The sequence below is a fragment of the Macaca nemestrina genome, chromosome 19, assembly GCF_043159975.1.
Source record: "Macaca nemestrina isolate mMacNem1 chromosome 19, mMacNem.hap1, whole genome shotgun sequence".
Taxonomy (NCBI): Eukaryota; Metazoa; Chordata; class Mammalia; order Primates; family Cercopithecidae; genus Macaca; species Macaca nemestrina.
This window is the reverse complement of record NC_092143.1, coordinates 65,440,735-65,458,996: the sequence shown is the minus strand read 5'-3', so window position 1 is coordinate 65,458,996 and position 18,262 is coordinate 65,440,735. Positions and strand designations below refer to the sequence as shown.

The 18,262-nt window shown below is 42.5% G+C and overlaps 1 protein-coding gene across 6 annotated transcripts in view; it reads right to left on the bottom strand.

Moving 5' to 3' along the window:
• The window catches only part of LOC105465377 (potassium channel tetramerization domain containing 1), a 202,524-nt gene that overhangs the window by 36,522 nt on the left and 147,740 nt on the right, over positions 1-18,262 (bottom strand). For all 6 annotated transcript variants that reach the window (XM_011713810.3, XM_071085515.1, XM_071085516.1 and 3 more), the window contains one exon: positions 11,961-12,139. In XM_011713810.3, coding sequence (XP_011712112.1) covers positions 11,961-12,139 — 179 coding nt within the window. The remainder of the gene's footprint in view (positions 1-11,960; positions 12,140-18,262) is intronic.

Below are 18,262 nucleotides of genomic sequence, written 5' to 3'. Positions count from 1 at the left end.
AGCACCATCCTGGGTACCTTTGAAAGGCAGCACAGAAAACATTCTGCACCCACGCAGCTGGCTGCTTTGGGGACAAACTGTCACCACTTCCTATCTCCAGGCAGCTTGAGAGTCATCTTTCAGAAGCCAAATGTTGGTAATTCATCGAACTGAGGCTACAAATCCTGCATTTTTAGTAAAAAGAAATGGTATTTTTATAGGCGATTTCTATAATAATAATAGACTGAACTGTCTGGTAGATGTGGTGGCCCAGACTCTTCTCCTAACATAGCTCATGTTTCAGTGGAGGGCGTTTATGTGGCAGTTTTGTGGACCCCTGAGATCTCTTTCAGAGGGACTTTCTGATAATACTCATAGGAAGTTTGGGTTATTTATTTATTTCAGAGATAGTGTTTTCCAGTGTTTCCCAGACTGGTCTTGAACTTCTGGCTTCAAGCGATCCTCGTGCCTGGCTTCCCAAAGTGTAGGGATTCCAGGCCACTGTGCCTGGCCTGTTTTCTTTTTCTAATCCTGAATATTTAAATGAAAATTATAACATCATGGTTTTGGGGTGTGAATAAATGCTTCTTTTTGGGAATTGGGGACAAAGGTTATTTTCCACATTGGCCTAATAAAAAACATTTCCCCAGCTTGAGAATAACTTGTACGGGATTTTCTTCCAGCCTAGCATACATATAGCACAGATATCCTTGAAAGGAGATGCGTGAGATTCGTGGGCTGGGCTGTCTGAAATAACATCTAAAATATTAAACCCCTTTGAATGGAACTGTTCTCAAGACACAGTAAAGTGGAGCATATTTGTCACATGTTAACGTTGTAAGAGATTATCTGAATCTTCTATGAAATGCCTATGAATTTTTCAAACAAGTAATTCGATCACATGGTTTATTATTATAAAAGTTCTTTCTGGTATGATGAGGGTAAACTCGAAATACGATGAAAAAAACAGAGCAAAAATGCCTGGGGTGTTGCTCAGTGATATTATTCATGACTGATCAAAAACGAGTACAGTCAGTATTATTGTCCCAAGCGACGTGGATCGTGCCAGAGTCAATAGGAAAGCCCTCACTCTGCCAGTGAGTCTGCTGCCACACCACCATGGTGCCCACGGTACTGCACGGTGACGCGTTTACATGTCATCACCTTTCTCTGCAGCTCAGGTGCTCTGACCTGGAGAGGCATGTGGATTGCGGGAAAACTTATTAAAACTAAAGATTTCCCTCACAACCTGGGAGATAGAGATTAAGTAAACAGCAGGTGGAAACTCAGGAATCTGCATCGTCTGAAGTACCCTGAGATGACCCTGATACAGGGGGATTAGGGAAAAGCTATCAACTGGAGGAAAGCACTCTGAAGGCAGGGATCACTCTTCTGTTAATCTGGTCCATTGCTCTTTCCCTCCAGGATAGTGAGACCAGAAAAATCCTTTCTGGTTTGTGCCTTGAATTAAAAACGATGTAAATCTTTGCTACCCATATTAAACTAGGCCAGGCAGGTCCTAAGGCTACTCTAGCACCTAAGACTCAAACTGTTTGACTTTCACGCTGCAACTGTCCTGGGGTGGCTGAGTTGCTCCAGGACATAAAGGGAGATACTAAGCAAAATTCATTCACATTCAACAAATATTTATCAAGCATTTGCTCCATGCCAGGCACCAAAGACTACTGGTGGATCTATTATCTGTTTTAAAACCTAGGGCATAGGTTTGGAGGTCTTTTTTTTTTTTAGGTAGAGTCTTGCTGTGTCACCCAGGGTCTGGAGTACAGTGGCATGATCTCGCCTCACTGCAATCTCCGCCTCCCAGGCTCAAGCGATTCTTATGCCTGAGACTCCCAAGTGGCTGGGACAACAGGTGCATGCCACCATGCCCAGCTAATTTTTGTATTTTTAGTAGAGACAGGATTTCACCAGGTTGCCCACGCTGGTCTCAAACTCCTGAGCTCAAATGATCTGCCCACCTCAGCCTCCCAAAGTGCTGGGATTACAGGCGTGAGTCACCGCACCTGGCCCAGAGGGCATATTTTTACAATAAAAATTTAAACAAAGTTTCCTGGATTGGTGTGTGTGTGCATGCATGCATGCTTATGCGTGTTCCGTGTAGGAGTGTGAACCTTGAGTGTTGCACTGGTTGATGCATTGGCGGGGTGTTTTGGGGTCTACTGTTCCATCAGCAACAAGAAAGGAGGGCACAGCAGGAGGGTGGTGACTAACACAGCCACGGGCCTCAATCCTCCCAGCCTGGGGAGTGGCCCTCAATATCCCAGCGTTGTCAAGTGCACCATTCTTTCTGGTGGGCACATCGTGCAAGGATCGAAGCTGGTCACTGACTGTTGCTAACAACTTTCTCTTCATAGGTACAAACAGCAAGCCATCAGACAAGTGGCAAGGTCACTGGTCCAAAGTCAACTTTGTCCCTGGCTGCAGGCAGACCTGTACACTGGACATATGGGCCTGAAAGAAAAGGACTTCAGAAACCCACAGGCAAATAAGAACAAGACCCACTTATCCCATTGCCCAGTCCAAGGCGGTCCTTTCCAAACTGTTCCAAGTCATGACACACACAGAAAATGATGGTGCCGTATTTGTATGACACTAGGGTAGCAAGAATTTTGTTCACGGCAGGAAGTGACTGGCCTGGAGCTCTGGCTGCCTTGGGGGCTGAAGGGCTCCACAAGGGTAACCCATGTCCCAGCACTAACGGAGATGCCCTTGGCTAGTGAATAAGGTAAAGGCTGCCTTGAGAAGAAAGTGGCTTGAAATATCATAGACAATTTGACCTTTTGTCTAAAAACCACTCTGAGAACACAGTTTCAAAAGGGGTGTGTTGGATTATACAGCTGAACATGGGAAACATTAAAAAATCCTGTGCCCAGGACCTGCCCCAGACCAACACAATTGGGATCCAAAGAGCCCACTTGGGCTGGGCACAGTGGCTGATGCCTATAACCCTGGCACTTTGGGAAGCCAAGGAGGGAGGATCACTTGAGCCAGGAGTTTGAGACCAGCCTAGGCAACAAAGTGAGACCTCATCTCTACAAAAACATAAAAAATTAGCCAGGCATGGTGACATGCACCTGTAGTCCCAGTTACTCGAGAGGCTAAGATAGGAGGACTGCTTGAACGTGGGAGGTTTATGCTGCAGTGAACTGTGATTGTACCACTGTACTCCAGCTGGGGCAATAGAGTGGGAAAAAAAAAAAAAGGAATCTTTGAGGGGTAGGGGCAGGCAATTTTTTGTTGTTGTTATTGAGTCCCAGTTGATTCTAACCTGCCCCTAAGTTTGAGAACCATCGTTATCAGGCTGGGAGCCCTGGCTCATGCCTATAATCCCAGAACGTTGGGAAGCTAAGGATGGTAGATCGCTTGAGCCCATGGGTTCAAGACCAGCCTGGGCAACATGGTGAAACCCCGTCCCTATACAAAATTAAAAATTAACCAGACGCGGTGGTGTGTGCCTGTAGTCCCAGCTACTCGGTGGGAGGAAGGCTTGGGCCTGGGAGGTAGGATCATGCCACTGCACTGCAGGCTGAGTGACAGAACAAGACACTGTCTCAAAAAATAGAAAATAACTAACTAACTAACTAAATAAATAAAGAGAACCATTGTTATCAAAGAGGAGGAAACAATAAGCATCGTGGAGTCAGAGTGGGAGCTGGAGGCCCGGCTCTTACCCCATTTCCCAAAGAAGACTGACTTAAGGTGAAGCCACTTAACCTCTCAGAGTTTCAGGGCTCTTCTCTGTAGGGATAGAGGGATAAATACAGTCTCTATCTATAAGGTTATACATGAAAATATATGCAATGAAACCAGCCCAGCCTTTACATTTAGCTTTATAATTTGAATAACGTTACTCAATTATTTTCCCTTCGCTCTTCGGAGGATCTGGCCTCTGAATACAATATTTTACCCAATCATTAATTTATATATGGAACAAACTTTTGAATGTTCACCTGTGGCTGGGATGCTACCAGGTCCCAAGGATACAGGATGAAAAATAAGTGAGAAAGGGCTTTCCAGGGAGAGGGTTTCTGTCTATGATGAGACTAAGTTTTGGGTAAGTGAGAAGTTACTGGAAGTTCAGCGTATGATCCGGAGTCCCGCCCTAAGTTATTTCACATTAGGATATCCAGTATGACTCATCTGGCCATCAAAGGCTCTGGCAGGGATGCAAATGTGAGATGTCTGTGGCTAGCAGAGTGGCCTTCACCTTCACAGATCCAGTGTGATGTGTGATAGTGACAAAGTCTGCTTCTAAATCTAAACTAACATGAAAACTAGATTTTGTCTTGAAAATACAGATGAACAAATAAAGATTTATTTTTGGGGGGAAAACATGTAGGAATAAAACTAGTTTTAATATAGGGAGAAAACGATATGTCAAAGTGGGCCTATTTATCATGTGTGTTCATTTTGTTTCTTGTTCTAGAAAAAGAACACCTAGATGTCACACTTCCATCTAGACGTTCTTTTGCTTTTTTGAAAAATTTTTGTGGGTACATAGTAGGTATATATATTCATGGGGTACATGAGATACTTTGAAACAGGCATGCAATGCATAATAACCACATCATGGAGAATGGGGTGTCCATCCCCTCAAGCATTTATCCTTTGTGTTACAAACAATCCAAATATAACTTTTAGTTATTTTAAAATGTACAATTAAATTATTATTGACTATAGTCATTATTTGTTCTTTCTGGATACTTTCTGTACCCATTAACCATCCTCTCTTCCCCTCCACTCCCAGCCCACTACCCTAGTTGCCATTAGCAAAAAGCTCAATTACTTTTGCACCAACCTAAATATTTTTCTTAATATCACTACTCACTGAAACCTTGCTTACTGGTGGTTTACTTGTTTCCTGGCTGTCCTTCGCCCTCACCCAGGTAAACTATAAGAGCAAGGACTTTTGTTGGTAACTATACACTGGGCAGATGAGGCGAATACAATAAGTCTGTTGAAAGCATGAAAGAACAGGCCAGGCTCAGTGGTTCACACCTGTAATCCCAACACTTTGGGAGGCTGAGGTGGGAGGATCATTTGAGGCCAGGTGTTTGAGACCAGCCCTGGCCACACAGTGAGACCCTCATCTTTACCAAAAATATACAAATTAGCTGGGTATGGTGGTACATGCCTACAGTCCCAGCTACTCACGAAGCTGAGGTGGGAGGATCACTTATGCCCAGGAATTTAAGGCTACAGTGAGCTATGATCCTGCTACTGCCCTCCAGCCTGGGTGACAGAGCAAGACCCTTTCTCAAAAAACAAAACAAACAGGACAAAACAAAAACACAGCAGAGGAAACTCCGGCACTGTATGGCATCTTTCCTTTAAATTATGCTCCAAGACTTATGAGCTAGATTACTTTAAAAATAAGGCCTTTTTTGTTCCCTAGTGGCAAAGGAAGTTTGCTGAATCTAGCAGTTGTGCAGGGTAAGTTACTGAAGGACTGGCTTTTCAGCACGAAACATAAAATCCAGTTTCTTTTTTTTTTAAAGTCATTTGAAGCCAACCATTTCATTTACTCTTTACCTATATAACTGAGGAGCAATTTTGGAAAAGCAATATTGTAAGATGAAAAGAAGAGAGAGAGAAGAGGAAAATTTCTTCTATTACCCTGGAGAAACTTTCCATTTTTCATTTGCCAGGTGCTTTCCCCCCTTTTAGGTTCCTCCATAAACTAACTTTCTTTTTTCTTTTTTTAAAGATTAACCAATCTTACCAATCAAAACTGTTCATCATTTTATGCGTTTCCTTAAGACTTTTCATAGCAGCAGGGATATGCTCTCTTTCCATCTGTGCCGAGATTATATATTGAAGGTTGATTTCAACTCATCTAAAAATCCCTAATACCTATTCTGTGACTTTTACATTTGCTATTGACACTGAATTATAAAGCATGTGGATGTAGAGAGCAGGTTATAATAAAAAGCTCTCTATTCAATGCCATGCAGTGATTCCGAAAGCAAGTGCAGTGAATACGTTGAATGCTTTTTTTTTTTTTTTTTGGCATTTCTTTTGAGATCCTAAAACAACGGCCTGCACGATGAGGCTGCTGGACCCATGTCTAGGAACTGTAGTGTTAAAACTGGAACTGTAAAGTCATAAAAAGTGATGGCACAGAATCCCCAACCTAATACAGGATTACAGCAAACTCCCTAGGCTGGCATGCAACAATTACACAGAAAGCCAAATATTTGAATGCAATTATCCTCTGAACGTATGCACCAGTCCCTTAGTGTTGCAGTTATCTGGTTTTCCTTTTGGTGTAGCTCCACATAAGCAATCCGGTAATGGCTAACACATCCGAGAGTGACGCACGCCAAAAGCTGGATTGCTGCTGGCAGGACACACATGTTTGGCATCTCCATCCTAAAGCTCCAAATACACACACCCCTGGGTGGCCATGGGTGTCGGCTGCAAGGCTGAAAGTAGAGTCTCTTGTGTTTTGCAATTACCTACATATGCCAGCGTGCTTAGTAACTCTACTGCTATTTAGAAGAGACCAATTTAACATAATCTACTTATGTGGGAGTTAACTCATGTACTGGGTTTAAAATATACAAAAGCTTTGTCAAGCAGTCAGGTTGGATGGCTCAGGGGACTGAAACATGAGATCTCGCCTTTTACCTCCAGGTCACTGGATGACAATCAGTGCTTTTAGCTAAGACCCCTGTCTTATTACCACTTGATAGGTTCAACGAATTAGTAGTATCAGTCTACTTCTTGGTTTTAAAAATGGTTATCCACATCTGAATAACCATCAATACAGCTGCTATTAAGATTGTTTTTGTTGGAGGTGATAGTAGAGAATGAATAGACCTAACTTTGAAATCAGACTTGTGTCTTCTTTTAAAGCAGAAATAGAATGTATTTTCAATATTATGCATGTGGCTAAGAGGATATTTCAGTGTCAACAGCAGATCTTAAAGAGGCCGTATAATATGGTACCAATATTAATTACTTATGAAAAATTACTTAGTTACCTAGATCTTTTATTACCAATGATGTTAATAAAGGGTACCTTGGATTTTTGACTAAGATATAATCAGGTCTGTTCTTAAAATTTTCAGAGTCCAGGGCAACAGTGCGAGTGGAGGGTCTACTTTGCATACTTCTAGATATTTACAAGCTATAAATCAAGCTAACAAACTATTAATAAAATATGTTCTATCTTCTTTGTCCATTTATAATCCTTTTTTGATGGTGATCTATTTTTCTTGACTTAAAACATACTTATTTAAAGTGAAATTATTGCAGATCTGAATTGGGTGTTTTTCTTGGGGATTACAATTCAAAATAGCAGTGAGAATTGGAGACTCTTATGATCCTCTGAAAGGAATCAGTGTTTACCACTGAGATGGTGGAGATTAACCTCTGTCTCAGAAACACCTCCTAAAGAGCTATTTTGCATCTTACATACACATTGGTTAAGACAAAGTACATTACTGATATATGTAATACTTCAGTTAATTTGAAAACTTTAGTCCCTTTAGCTAAAAAAACACCTGATGATGGAAATGAATAACAACATGAGTGGTTAACCGTGAGGTGTAAAAGTCAGTTTACTCACTGAATCATTACTCAGGGTTTACAAGCTAAAAAAAAAGCACGCCCGCGCACACACACACACACACACACACACACACACACACACACACACTGGAACCACTGGTAACCTTGGTAATTAGAGAAATGAAGATTGAAAGCTATTTTCTTTTGGTGAAATGGCCATTATGAGATACATGAAATATTCATTGAGGAAGAGGCCTCCATTCTCTAGAAGGGATCATACATCTTGGTGCCATTCAGAGCCAGATGGTGAAAATCAAGACCTCTTTGGAAAATTGCAGAGGTTCCTATTTATTGGTCTGGAGCAGGGCCTTGCATGGCTTTTTAATGCTTCCCAGGTGCTTCTAACGTTTAGCTATATAGTCCACCATACTACTTTTTGGGGGACAAAGTTCTAAGGGTGCTCTTTAGCCAAGAGGGCAGGTTAAGTAGAGACAGAATTTTAAAAACACCTACAACATTTCAAAATGGAGTAAAGGTTCTTTGCAGGACCTCTGAAATTGTAGAAAGATAATATTACATCTTTTATGGTCACTTGTTACATACAAATTAGTAGTTTTAAACTACAAGTCTTTCCCTTGAAATCTAGGAAAAGCCCTCCTATCCTCTGCGTGACACTAAGGAAGAGGTAGGTGAGAGTGGAACCAGGGAATCCAAGAGGCTGGAACAGAGAATGGTCTCATAGGGTAGGAAGGGTTTGACGCACCCCAGAATCTACAAAACTAATTGGAGTTATTTGTGATTCCATGGCCATGGGCAACCTAATGTCCTTGGATTTATCCAAGAGAGGTTAATAATATGCAAGAGATTTTCCCAGTAATTGGAAGGAGCACCTGATGCCTATGGGAAAAGCATGAAGAACTAGTTCTCTGTATCTTTGATTACTAAAATTTGTGTATGGGTCCCGTTAAATTGGATGTTGCTTTGAAATGAACATTTAATTACCTACAAAAATACGCCCCCCAAAACCCAAGAGGAAACAAAGCAATACCCGGTGGTCAATTCAACAGCAAAACCAGTGTTACCTGAGCAGTGTCATTTGCTTTAGTAATAGCAGCTGAAACAGAGGTTACCTTGTAAGGCTTGTTTCAAAGAGTCTTGACAAATTCTTAAAGATATCTCCTAATGATAAGGATGTCTCGGAACTTGTGACCGCTTGGCTATTTAAGATAAAGGAGGAGAAGGTGCAGGCCAGGAGTCCCCCGAGATGGGAGTCATCCAGGCAAGAATCCAGATGTAAAGCTGTTTCCATGGCTAGGAAAGCAAGAAATGGAAAATATTTGGAATTTGAAAGACATGTTGAAAAGAAACAATTCCTGGGTTTGGCAGAAGATTAAGTATGAAGACAATATTATGTGTTGGGCACAGGGCCATGGTGTGCTTTTCATAATCACATTTAATCCTCCCAATAACCTTGCAAGGAGACCTATTTGTGCCTATTTTACATGAGAGACGACAGGTGTTCAGAAATTAGACCTTTCCATAGCCAAAGAACTGTTCGCCATTTGCCAGCATCCAATCCTAGAACTAATGAATCCAAATTATTTTTGCTGTTGCTCCCGTGATCCTAGGACTCACTGGTGACAGAAAGCAGAGGGAAAGTCTAGGAAAGGAAGATCAACAATTCTATCTTTTCTAATCACATTGGTGAAAGAGACATTCACTTTTTGATGTATTTCAGTATCAGGTTGGGGGAGGGGGAGGTTTAGTGAGATGCTTTTATAAAAACATCTGTTTCATAGTTCAGCGCTGTCCAACAGAAATAAAAAGCAAGACACATGGAATTTCACATTTTCTAGTAGCCACGTTAAAAAATCAAAAGAAACGAGTGAAATTAATTTTAATAATATGTTGTATTTAACTCAACATATTATCATTCCAACATGAAATCAACATAAAAATTATGAGTTTACATTTTTTGGTACTAAGTCTTTAAAAATCGGTGTATATTTCACACTTAGATGATATTTCAATTTGGATTGGCCATATTTAAAGTGCTCAATAGCTGTACGTGGCTACTGACTACTGTATGACACAGCGCAGGTAAAGAAAGTGATGAGATCCATGCTATTTGATGCATGTTTCAGGGTGTGGATAAGAAGGAACAAAAGTAGACTCTCAGAAATATCCATGGAAAGATGGACTGAGAAAGAATCTCCAAATGGGACACTATATGAAGTCTTTACCTCATAATATATAGCGACAGAATAATGAAAGTAACAAATTATTTGAGAGATAGGAACTGAACGAATAGAGCCTCTCTCCCTCTATCTTCTACTTTGGCCAGCCCACCAAGTGATACTAGGGAGCTTCCTAGGGGCTAAACCCTGGGGGGGATGAGTCAGTGGAAGGAGACCCACCTAGTTACAACGAACATAGAAGAAAACCAATTGCTTAAGTCACAGAAAATGTAGTTTTTATTAACTTCCCTCCTGTCTCAAGGTTTAATTTTAAAAAACTGAAGCAAAAGGCCATCAGATCAGACCAGTAAATCTTGCTACAGTTTAAGGTTTGCTTTTTGTCTCTTAATATGCATTTTGTGACTTAAACCCTAGAATTAAGTGTTCATTTAAAGAGGCAGCTGTGATTTTCTGTAGTTGATGGTGGTATTCACAGAGGGTTGGAAGGAATGGAAATAGGCATTTTCCAAAAGAACACTACTTATATAACAAAATACTTGAAAAATAAAGCCATTATTATACAATGATTTTTTGTAGTCCCTATTCCAATATACTTAGGAAAGGTAGTGACTAAATAATAGTCATAGATGACTAATACGATCATTTCATTTTAAAGTATATAGTCTTTTGGATAATTGAACCAATGGAAATCTATTTTATTTAAAGCATTTCTATTGTAGAAATTAAATCTGGAAATTAAGAGAGAAAACATTTCATCTTTCTTCTTTTCAACCTTCACATTGTTTCATCAATTATCAAGTAATGGAGTGAGATTTTAAAACAAAATCAAAAAGGTCGGCCTTCATGTCGTATGCAAGGTGACAGTGACTTTTATGTCAGTGCTGTCTACTTAGACTGCAAGCTATCTGTTATCTGTCACTTCATAAGATATTCTTAAAAATGTGCCCTTCTGAAGCTCAAGGGCTTCATCAGACACAGAGAACCACCCTGTTTCCTGACGTTACCCCACATGAGTGCACGCCTGCTCCCCTATCCACCAGCAAAAAACTTCCCTTACAGGATCTGGGCATAGCCCCCACATCTGGGGCAGAGCCAGGAGGGTTGTCCCAGGGTAGAAAGGAAATTATTTCTTTGAAACTCCTTTAGAAATGGGTGGTTGGGGCTAGGTGCAGTGGCTCACACCTGTAATCCCAGCACTCTGGCCATGACCAAGGTAGAAGAATTGCCTGAGGCCAGGAGTTCGAGACCAGTCTAGGCAACATAGTGCAACCCCATCTCTACAAAAAATTAAAAAAAATTAGCCAGGTGCAATGGCTCACACCTATAGTCCCAGCACTTTCGGAGGCTGAGATGGAAGAATTGCTGAGGCCAGGAGTTCAAGACTAGCCTTGGCAACATAGTCTGTCCCTGTCTCTACAAAAAATAAAAAAAAAATTAGGTGGGCATGGGGGCATGCACCTATGGTCTCAGCTCCCGGGAAGGCTGAGGTGGAAGGGTCACTTAAGCCCAGAAGGTCAAGGCTGCAATGAGCCATGTTTGCACCACTGCACTCCAGCCTGGGCGACAGAACAAGACCCTGACTGCAAAATAATAATAACAACAACAACAATAATAATAATAATAATAATAATAAAGAAATGGGTGGGCAGGGGCATGGGAGGAGATAAGTCATAAACATAAATGTATACTGCCTATTTGTAAATCACCCTTTATCTTTAAACAATTTGTATATTTATTTATCTACCTTAAGTTCGTAAGTTCCATGGCCCGCCCTTTTTTCAAAACTATACTATTTTGGCTTCATGGATTTTTGCATACAGATCTAAATATAATGCCTCACTGCTGAGAATCTCTTTTTTTTTTTTTCTAGTCCACAAGTTGATGAACCAACTCATTCCTATAAAATTATCAGAACCTATAAGAAAGCATGTTTTTAAAGAAGGAAGGAACGAAGGCGTTGGGGAGAAATCACCATCTTTTTTGTACTACATTGAGAATTATGAATATCATTGTAGAGCAAAATATCACAGTATTCCATTCTCCTGTGACATTTTTACATGGACTCGACTAAGCTGCGGGTCCAATCCTGATTCGAGGACGTCCAGCCTAGGCAGCAGGGTGGCTCACACACTTTCACGTCCTGCCCCTGCCTCCACGAGGCTACGCTGCTATGCTTGTCAAAGGAAAAACAGTTAGGTTATCAAATACATGCACGTCAGAGTCTGATTTTTCAGTTTTTCAGATTACCTGGATTCAGGGTATTTGGTGAGGGTGGCCAGGCTGCTGGTGTACATGTGGCCGCCCACATCAATGTGGACAGGCGCATTGGATTTTGTGAGTTGTGCTGGAGTAGGGATGCCTTGGTTGTTCAGTGGAGATGCAGGGGATCTAGTGATCAGAGGTCTTGACATATTGGGCCGACTGTCCTACAGAGAGATAAGCAAGTTTAGACACTTTTTCTCTTTACAGCAGAAAGATAGGAAATACATATAGCATAAGGAATGAACAAGTGATTAACGATACTCATTCAGTAATAAAACCTGAAAAACCGGCAAGCTCTTGCTTTTGTTATCATGAGTATCAGAAAAACAAATTCTGTATTAAAGAAAAGGAAATCTTCACATGCTCAGAAATAAGGAGCTGAACTAATGTTCACTTCGAATAACTCTGAGGACTATGAAGGCTTATTATACTAACAAATTCTTGCATTTATCAATTGACAAATCGCAACTAGTATGATATGAAAAGCCTATTCATTCCAAATAAAACAACAATCAAACCCTTCAAACAATACATATCTAAATAAAATGCATGAGAGTTAGCCCTCTCTTTGAAAACTTCCTCATTGCTATGCACTTGGAATAAAACAGACCCCTGACACCTGTGTTCTACAAAATGTTTTCTTAAACTTTTTCAAATCAGGAAAAAGAGAGCATACTGGTCTAGCCATCAGCTCACATACTCAAAGCAACCTCGCAAAGAGGTACGACAAATTTATCAGTCAATATACCCTCCAATGATAAATATGTGCTTGCTCATGGACCACAAGCGAACTGCTCTTCTGTATGCCTGACTTCTTGAAGAAATCAAGTTCCCAAAGTGTAACTGAGGCAGATGTTGATGTGCGGTCGCACAGGCGAAGGGGCAATGTGAGCAAACAGACCAGAATGAGGATATCACCTGCTGGCAGCAAGAACATGTTTAAGAAATTGTACCTTTTTTTTTTTTTTTTTTGAGATAGGGTCCCCAGGCTGGAGTGCAGTGGTATGATCATGGTTCACTGCAGCCTCAACCTCCTAGGCCCAAGCAATCCTCCCGCCTCAGCCTCCCTAGTAGCTGGGACTACAGGCACCCGCCACTACGCCCAGCTAATTTTTATGTTTGTTGTAGAAACAGGGTTTCTTCATGTCGCCCATGCTGATCTTGACCTCCTGGGCTCAGGCGACCTGCTCATCTCAGCCTCCCAAAGTGCTAGGATTACAGGCGTGAACCACCTCACCCGGGCAGAAACTATACTCTTGAGAAAATAAATTATTACATCCTTTCCATGGATACAATATAAATATTTCAAATGCTATCAAAACATGGTTGTTTGCTTTTAAATTAGAGCCCAAACCACAGACAAGTAAAGATAGGTCTCTGGTATTCAATGAAGGGGTCAAACATTTAGAGTATCTAACTGAAGAATAAGCTAAAATAGCACTTATGCACGAATTCTGTAACACCAATGACACACGTATACTCTCAGATTTATAATTTAGCCAAAGATTGCTTTCAAACATGCAAACAATGTATGGCAAAGCCAGGGATTTTGAAAAATGCCTTTGATGGAGACCACAAAGGGGAAGTCATCTAGCTTTTCTGCATAAAACACAGCATGATAAAATATAAATTTGCAAAACATCATAGATTTTATGATCTGGAACAGCTTCAGGAGTTACCTGGGGCACAACTGTTAGACCACTTAGCATTAACCACATGTCCAAGCAAGACTGTGAATGCACATGCTTTCTGAAACTCAACATCTACTGTGAATGGGGTGGTGACTGGGCCTTTACGCAAAATGTTTACCATCTGTGTTATGTGTTTCTACATGCTGAATTAACAGAGCCTAGAAACAGTTATAGAAAAAGAGTTAATGTTTTAGTTCTTAAATCGGCTGGTCGGCTCAAGGGTGTTTTTTTTTTGTTTTTTTTTTTTTTTGAGACGGAGTCTGGCTCTGTCATCCAGGCGGGAGTGCAGTGGCCGGATTTCAGCTCACTGCAAGCTCCGCCTCCCGGGCCCATGCCATTCTCCTGCCTCAGCCTCCCGAGTAGCTGGGACCACAGGCGCCCGCCACCTCACCTGGCTAGTTTTTTGTATTTTTTTAGTAGAGACGGGGTTTCACCATGTTAGCCAGGATGGTCTCGATCTCCTGACCTCGTGATTCGCCCGTCTCGGCCTCCCAAAGTGCTGGGATTACAGGCTTGAGCCACCGCGCCCGGCCAAGGGTGTTTACTACATTATTCTTTATATGTTTCTAGATATTTTTAACAATGCAAAATAGATATTGAAAAACACAACAGGATGTTTGTAACACACAAAGAAGGAGAGTTAAAGGGGTATTAGGTATTGGAAAAAAAATTAAAAACCAAGACAGTTGGTAGTAAATATAAAACAGGTAAGGTTCAGAAATACTAAAAGTAGCATTTTAAAATTTGGATGACAGAAAACACATTTTTCCTTTAAAAATGCTATCATACAACCTCCACTTTTAACAGACACATACTGACTTCCTTTTAGAAAATGATTCCCTGGGACAGACACACACATACACACGCGCACACACACAGGCACACGCACACCTCCCTCCCTGTTACATTTTAGCCCATCATAGTGCGGCAGAGTCTGTAATAGTTTTTCAATTGGACACATTCTCTATCCTGCCTGAAGGTGCTCAGGCGAAAATGAACAGATTTGCAGGGTTAATATTGTCGTTAGACTGTGACCTCATTCAGCACGGCTCTAACACTGCCAGGTCTATATAGAAAGAGAGAAAAATGAAAGTGTAACTGATCGGTTGAAGCATTCCAGATTTCTCAGAATATATACCATTTACATTGTAAGTCATAAATGCAATGGATATTGCTAAATTTAAAATTAAACTAGTGTTTCTTCAGCTCAGGGTAGGGGTGGGGTGGGGTGGGCATTGACCCTTAAGGGCGAGGATTAGAACTGCCCTCCTTTGGTGAGTCCTCTTGGTTCTCCTAGGCTGGATCTCCCCATCCTGGATGTTCTCCTCTTTCTGCAGGGTTGCTCTGGCTATGCTCATTTCTAAGGCATTAACTGATATTAGTTAACCCAGTCAGGGCTTTTCACTTCACTTGGTATTTTCCATATGGGGCAGATTGTAAGAACTTTTTTTTAAGAGACAGAGTCTCTCTCCGTTGCCCAGGCTGGAGTGCTGTGGTGTGATCGAAGCTGCTCACTGCAGCCTCAAACTTCTGGGATCAAGCGATCCCCCCACCTCAGCTTCCCAAGTAACTGGTATTACAGGTACATGCCACCACACCTGGCTATTATTATTATTGACATAGTATCTTACTCTGTCACCCAGGCTGGCGCCATTTCATTTCATTGCAACCTCCACTTCCCAGGCTCAAGCGATTCTCCAGCCTCAGCCTCCTGAGTAGCTGACACTACAGGTACAGGCCACTAATGCCCAGCTAATTTTTATATTTTTAGTAGAGACAGGTTTTTGCCATGTTGCCCAGACTGGTCTTGAACTCGTGAGCTCAAAGTGATCCTTCTGCCTCGGCCTCCAAAGTGTTAGGATTACAGGCATGAGCCACCACATCAGGCCTAATTTTTTATTTTTAACGTTTTTAGAGACAGGGGTCTCACTGTGTAGCCCAGGCTGGCCTTGAACTCCTGCCCTCAAGCAATCCTCCTGCTTCAGCCTCCCAAGTCACTGGGATTACAGGTGTGAGCCACTGTACCTGATATATGAGAACTTTTAAAATCCTCAGACTGGTGTTAGGGGAGGATATTTGGGGCTGAGAGTCTGGGCACTTGTAATAGACGTTGGAGTTGATGCTCAGTATCTATCCCATTGACTCCAGATGCTTCATCTAACACAGTTGTGGCAACCTCTTTCCTTGGCCAGTAGCTGCAGCTGACACTTTCTCAACTTTACCTAGATGGACACTGAAGTCCAGGATGGGACGCTGCTACCTGCAGCTGCCATCTCCCTGCCAGTTTAAGGATGAAGCCAATGCCCAGGATGGCAGAGCTGAGAGCTGGAAGGAAGCCAGGTCCTCGCTGACATTGTTGACACACTGCATCAGCCATCTCTCAGCCTCCCACCTCTAGATTTTCTGTGACTTGGGAAAATAAATTTCTGTATTTGTAAAGCGAGTTTGAAGTGGGATTTCTGCCACCTGTCTTGATAAGGAATCCTTCCTGTTACACAGCTGCTTCCCTGCGAGGTTGTTTGGCTTGGGGGGCCTTGGCCAGGGATGCCAAGCATGGCTGCCCGCTGAGATGCAGCAGAGCCTTCTGTCGTTCCATCATCATCCTCAACTCTACCTTCCCATCATCATCTTAGTTTGTGTATGTCTTTCAGGATTACTTCTAGAGAAAGGAAAACCATAACCTTTAACCAGAAAGAGTGCAAGTGACTTGGATGCGCCATCACACTGCTGAAGAAACAACTGAGAGTGCTAAAGACTATTTCGATTTCTGCGCATTGCTCAGGCAGAGCGCTCTGTGCTAAAACTCCTTCCGGAATACAGAGGAAGAATCCGGGAGACGAACCCTGTCCTAACACGAAGCTACTTGATTACTGCTCCTCCCCTGTGCAGCCCATTGTTCTCTCCTTCAAAACATTTTCACTTATTTTTATTTTTTAGAGACAGGGTTTCACTCTCTTGCCCAGGCTGGAGTGCAGTGGCACAATCATAGCTCACTACAGCCTTGAGCTCCTGGGCTCAAGTGATCTTCTCGTCTCAGTCTTCCCAGTAGCTCGGTCTACAGGTGTGCACCACCACACCTGGCCAACTAAAAACATTTTTTTGTAGACACGGGGTCTTGCTATGTTGCTCAGGCTGGTCTTAAACTCCTGGCCTCAACTGATCTTCCTACCTAGGCCTCCCAAAGTGCTGGAATTATAGGAATGAGCCACCAGGCCTGGACCATGACATTTTATTATTATTATTATTATTTTGAGACAGGGTCTCACCTCTGTCACTCAGGCTGGAGTGCAGTGGCATGATCTCAGTTTGGTGCAGCTTCTGCCTCCCAGGTTCAAGCAATTTTCATGCCTCAGCTTCCTAAGCAGCTGGGACTACAGGAGTACACCACCACACCTGGCTAATTTATTTTTTTCATGTTTTTAGTATAAATGGGGTTTCACCATGTTGCCCAGGCTGGTCTCCAGCTCTTGAGCTCAGGCGATCAGCCCGCCTCGGCCTCCCAAAGTGCTGAGATTATAGGTGTGAGCCACTGCACCCAGCCCATGACATTTATTAACATCTCTTGAGTGCCAGGCATTGTTCCAAATGATAAGTGAACAAGAGTAAACAAAACAGGCTGGTCTCTGGCCTCACCAGTCCTGCTGTTCAGTAGAAGAGAGCCCATGAAACATGCGACTGCAATCAGGACAGAGGAAGGCCGGGCTACTACAGCAGCTGATGGAGGGGACATTTAACCCAGGGTGGGGGCTGGAAGGATGGGGAAGGATCCCTAGAGACTGAGAACTGAGAACTTAACAAACACTGGGAGGTAGGAAGGAGGGTCCCAAGTGGTATTTCCAAGGCTCCAAAGTGGGAGAGGGCATGGTACCTTCCAGAAATTAAAAGTTCAGCATAGTGTCACAACCACTTATTTTTTTCTCCCAGGTTGAGGGATAATGCAGGAGACAGAAGCTTGTATGGTGATCTGTGGTCTGAGAACCACAGAATTACATGATAACTTACAATGAAAAAATAAATGAAGCCCACCATAATAACATCCTTGTGTCTGGAGAAGAAGAGGTGGAAAGGTAGGGAGCTAAGACCCCACATTCTAAACAGAGCTGTCCACAGAACTTTCTGCAGTGGAGGAGATGCTCTGGACCTACACAGTTCAATACGGTCACCACCAGCCACAAGTGGGTGTCATAGTGAGACTGAATCTTTAATTTTATTTTAGTTAATTTAAATTTTAATTTAGGCCAGCCGTGGTGGCTCACGCCTGTAATTCCAGCACTTTGGGAGGCCAAGGTGGGCAGACCACCTGAGGTCAGGAGTTTGAGCCCAGCCTGGCCAACATGGCAAAACCTCATCTCTATTAAAAATACAAAAATTGGCCGGGCACGGTGGCTCAAGCCTGTAATCCCAGCACTTTGGGAGGCCGAGACGGGCGGATCACGAGGTCAGGAGATCGAGACCATCCTGGCTAACACGGTGAAACCCCGTCTCTACTAAAAAATACAAAAAAACTAGTCGGGCGAGGGGGCGGGCGCCTGTAGTCCCAGCTACTTGGGAGGCTGAGGCAGGAGAATGGCGTAAACCTGGGAGGTGGAGCTTGCA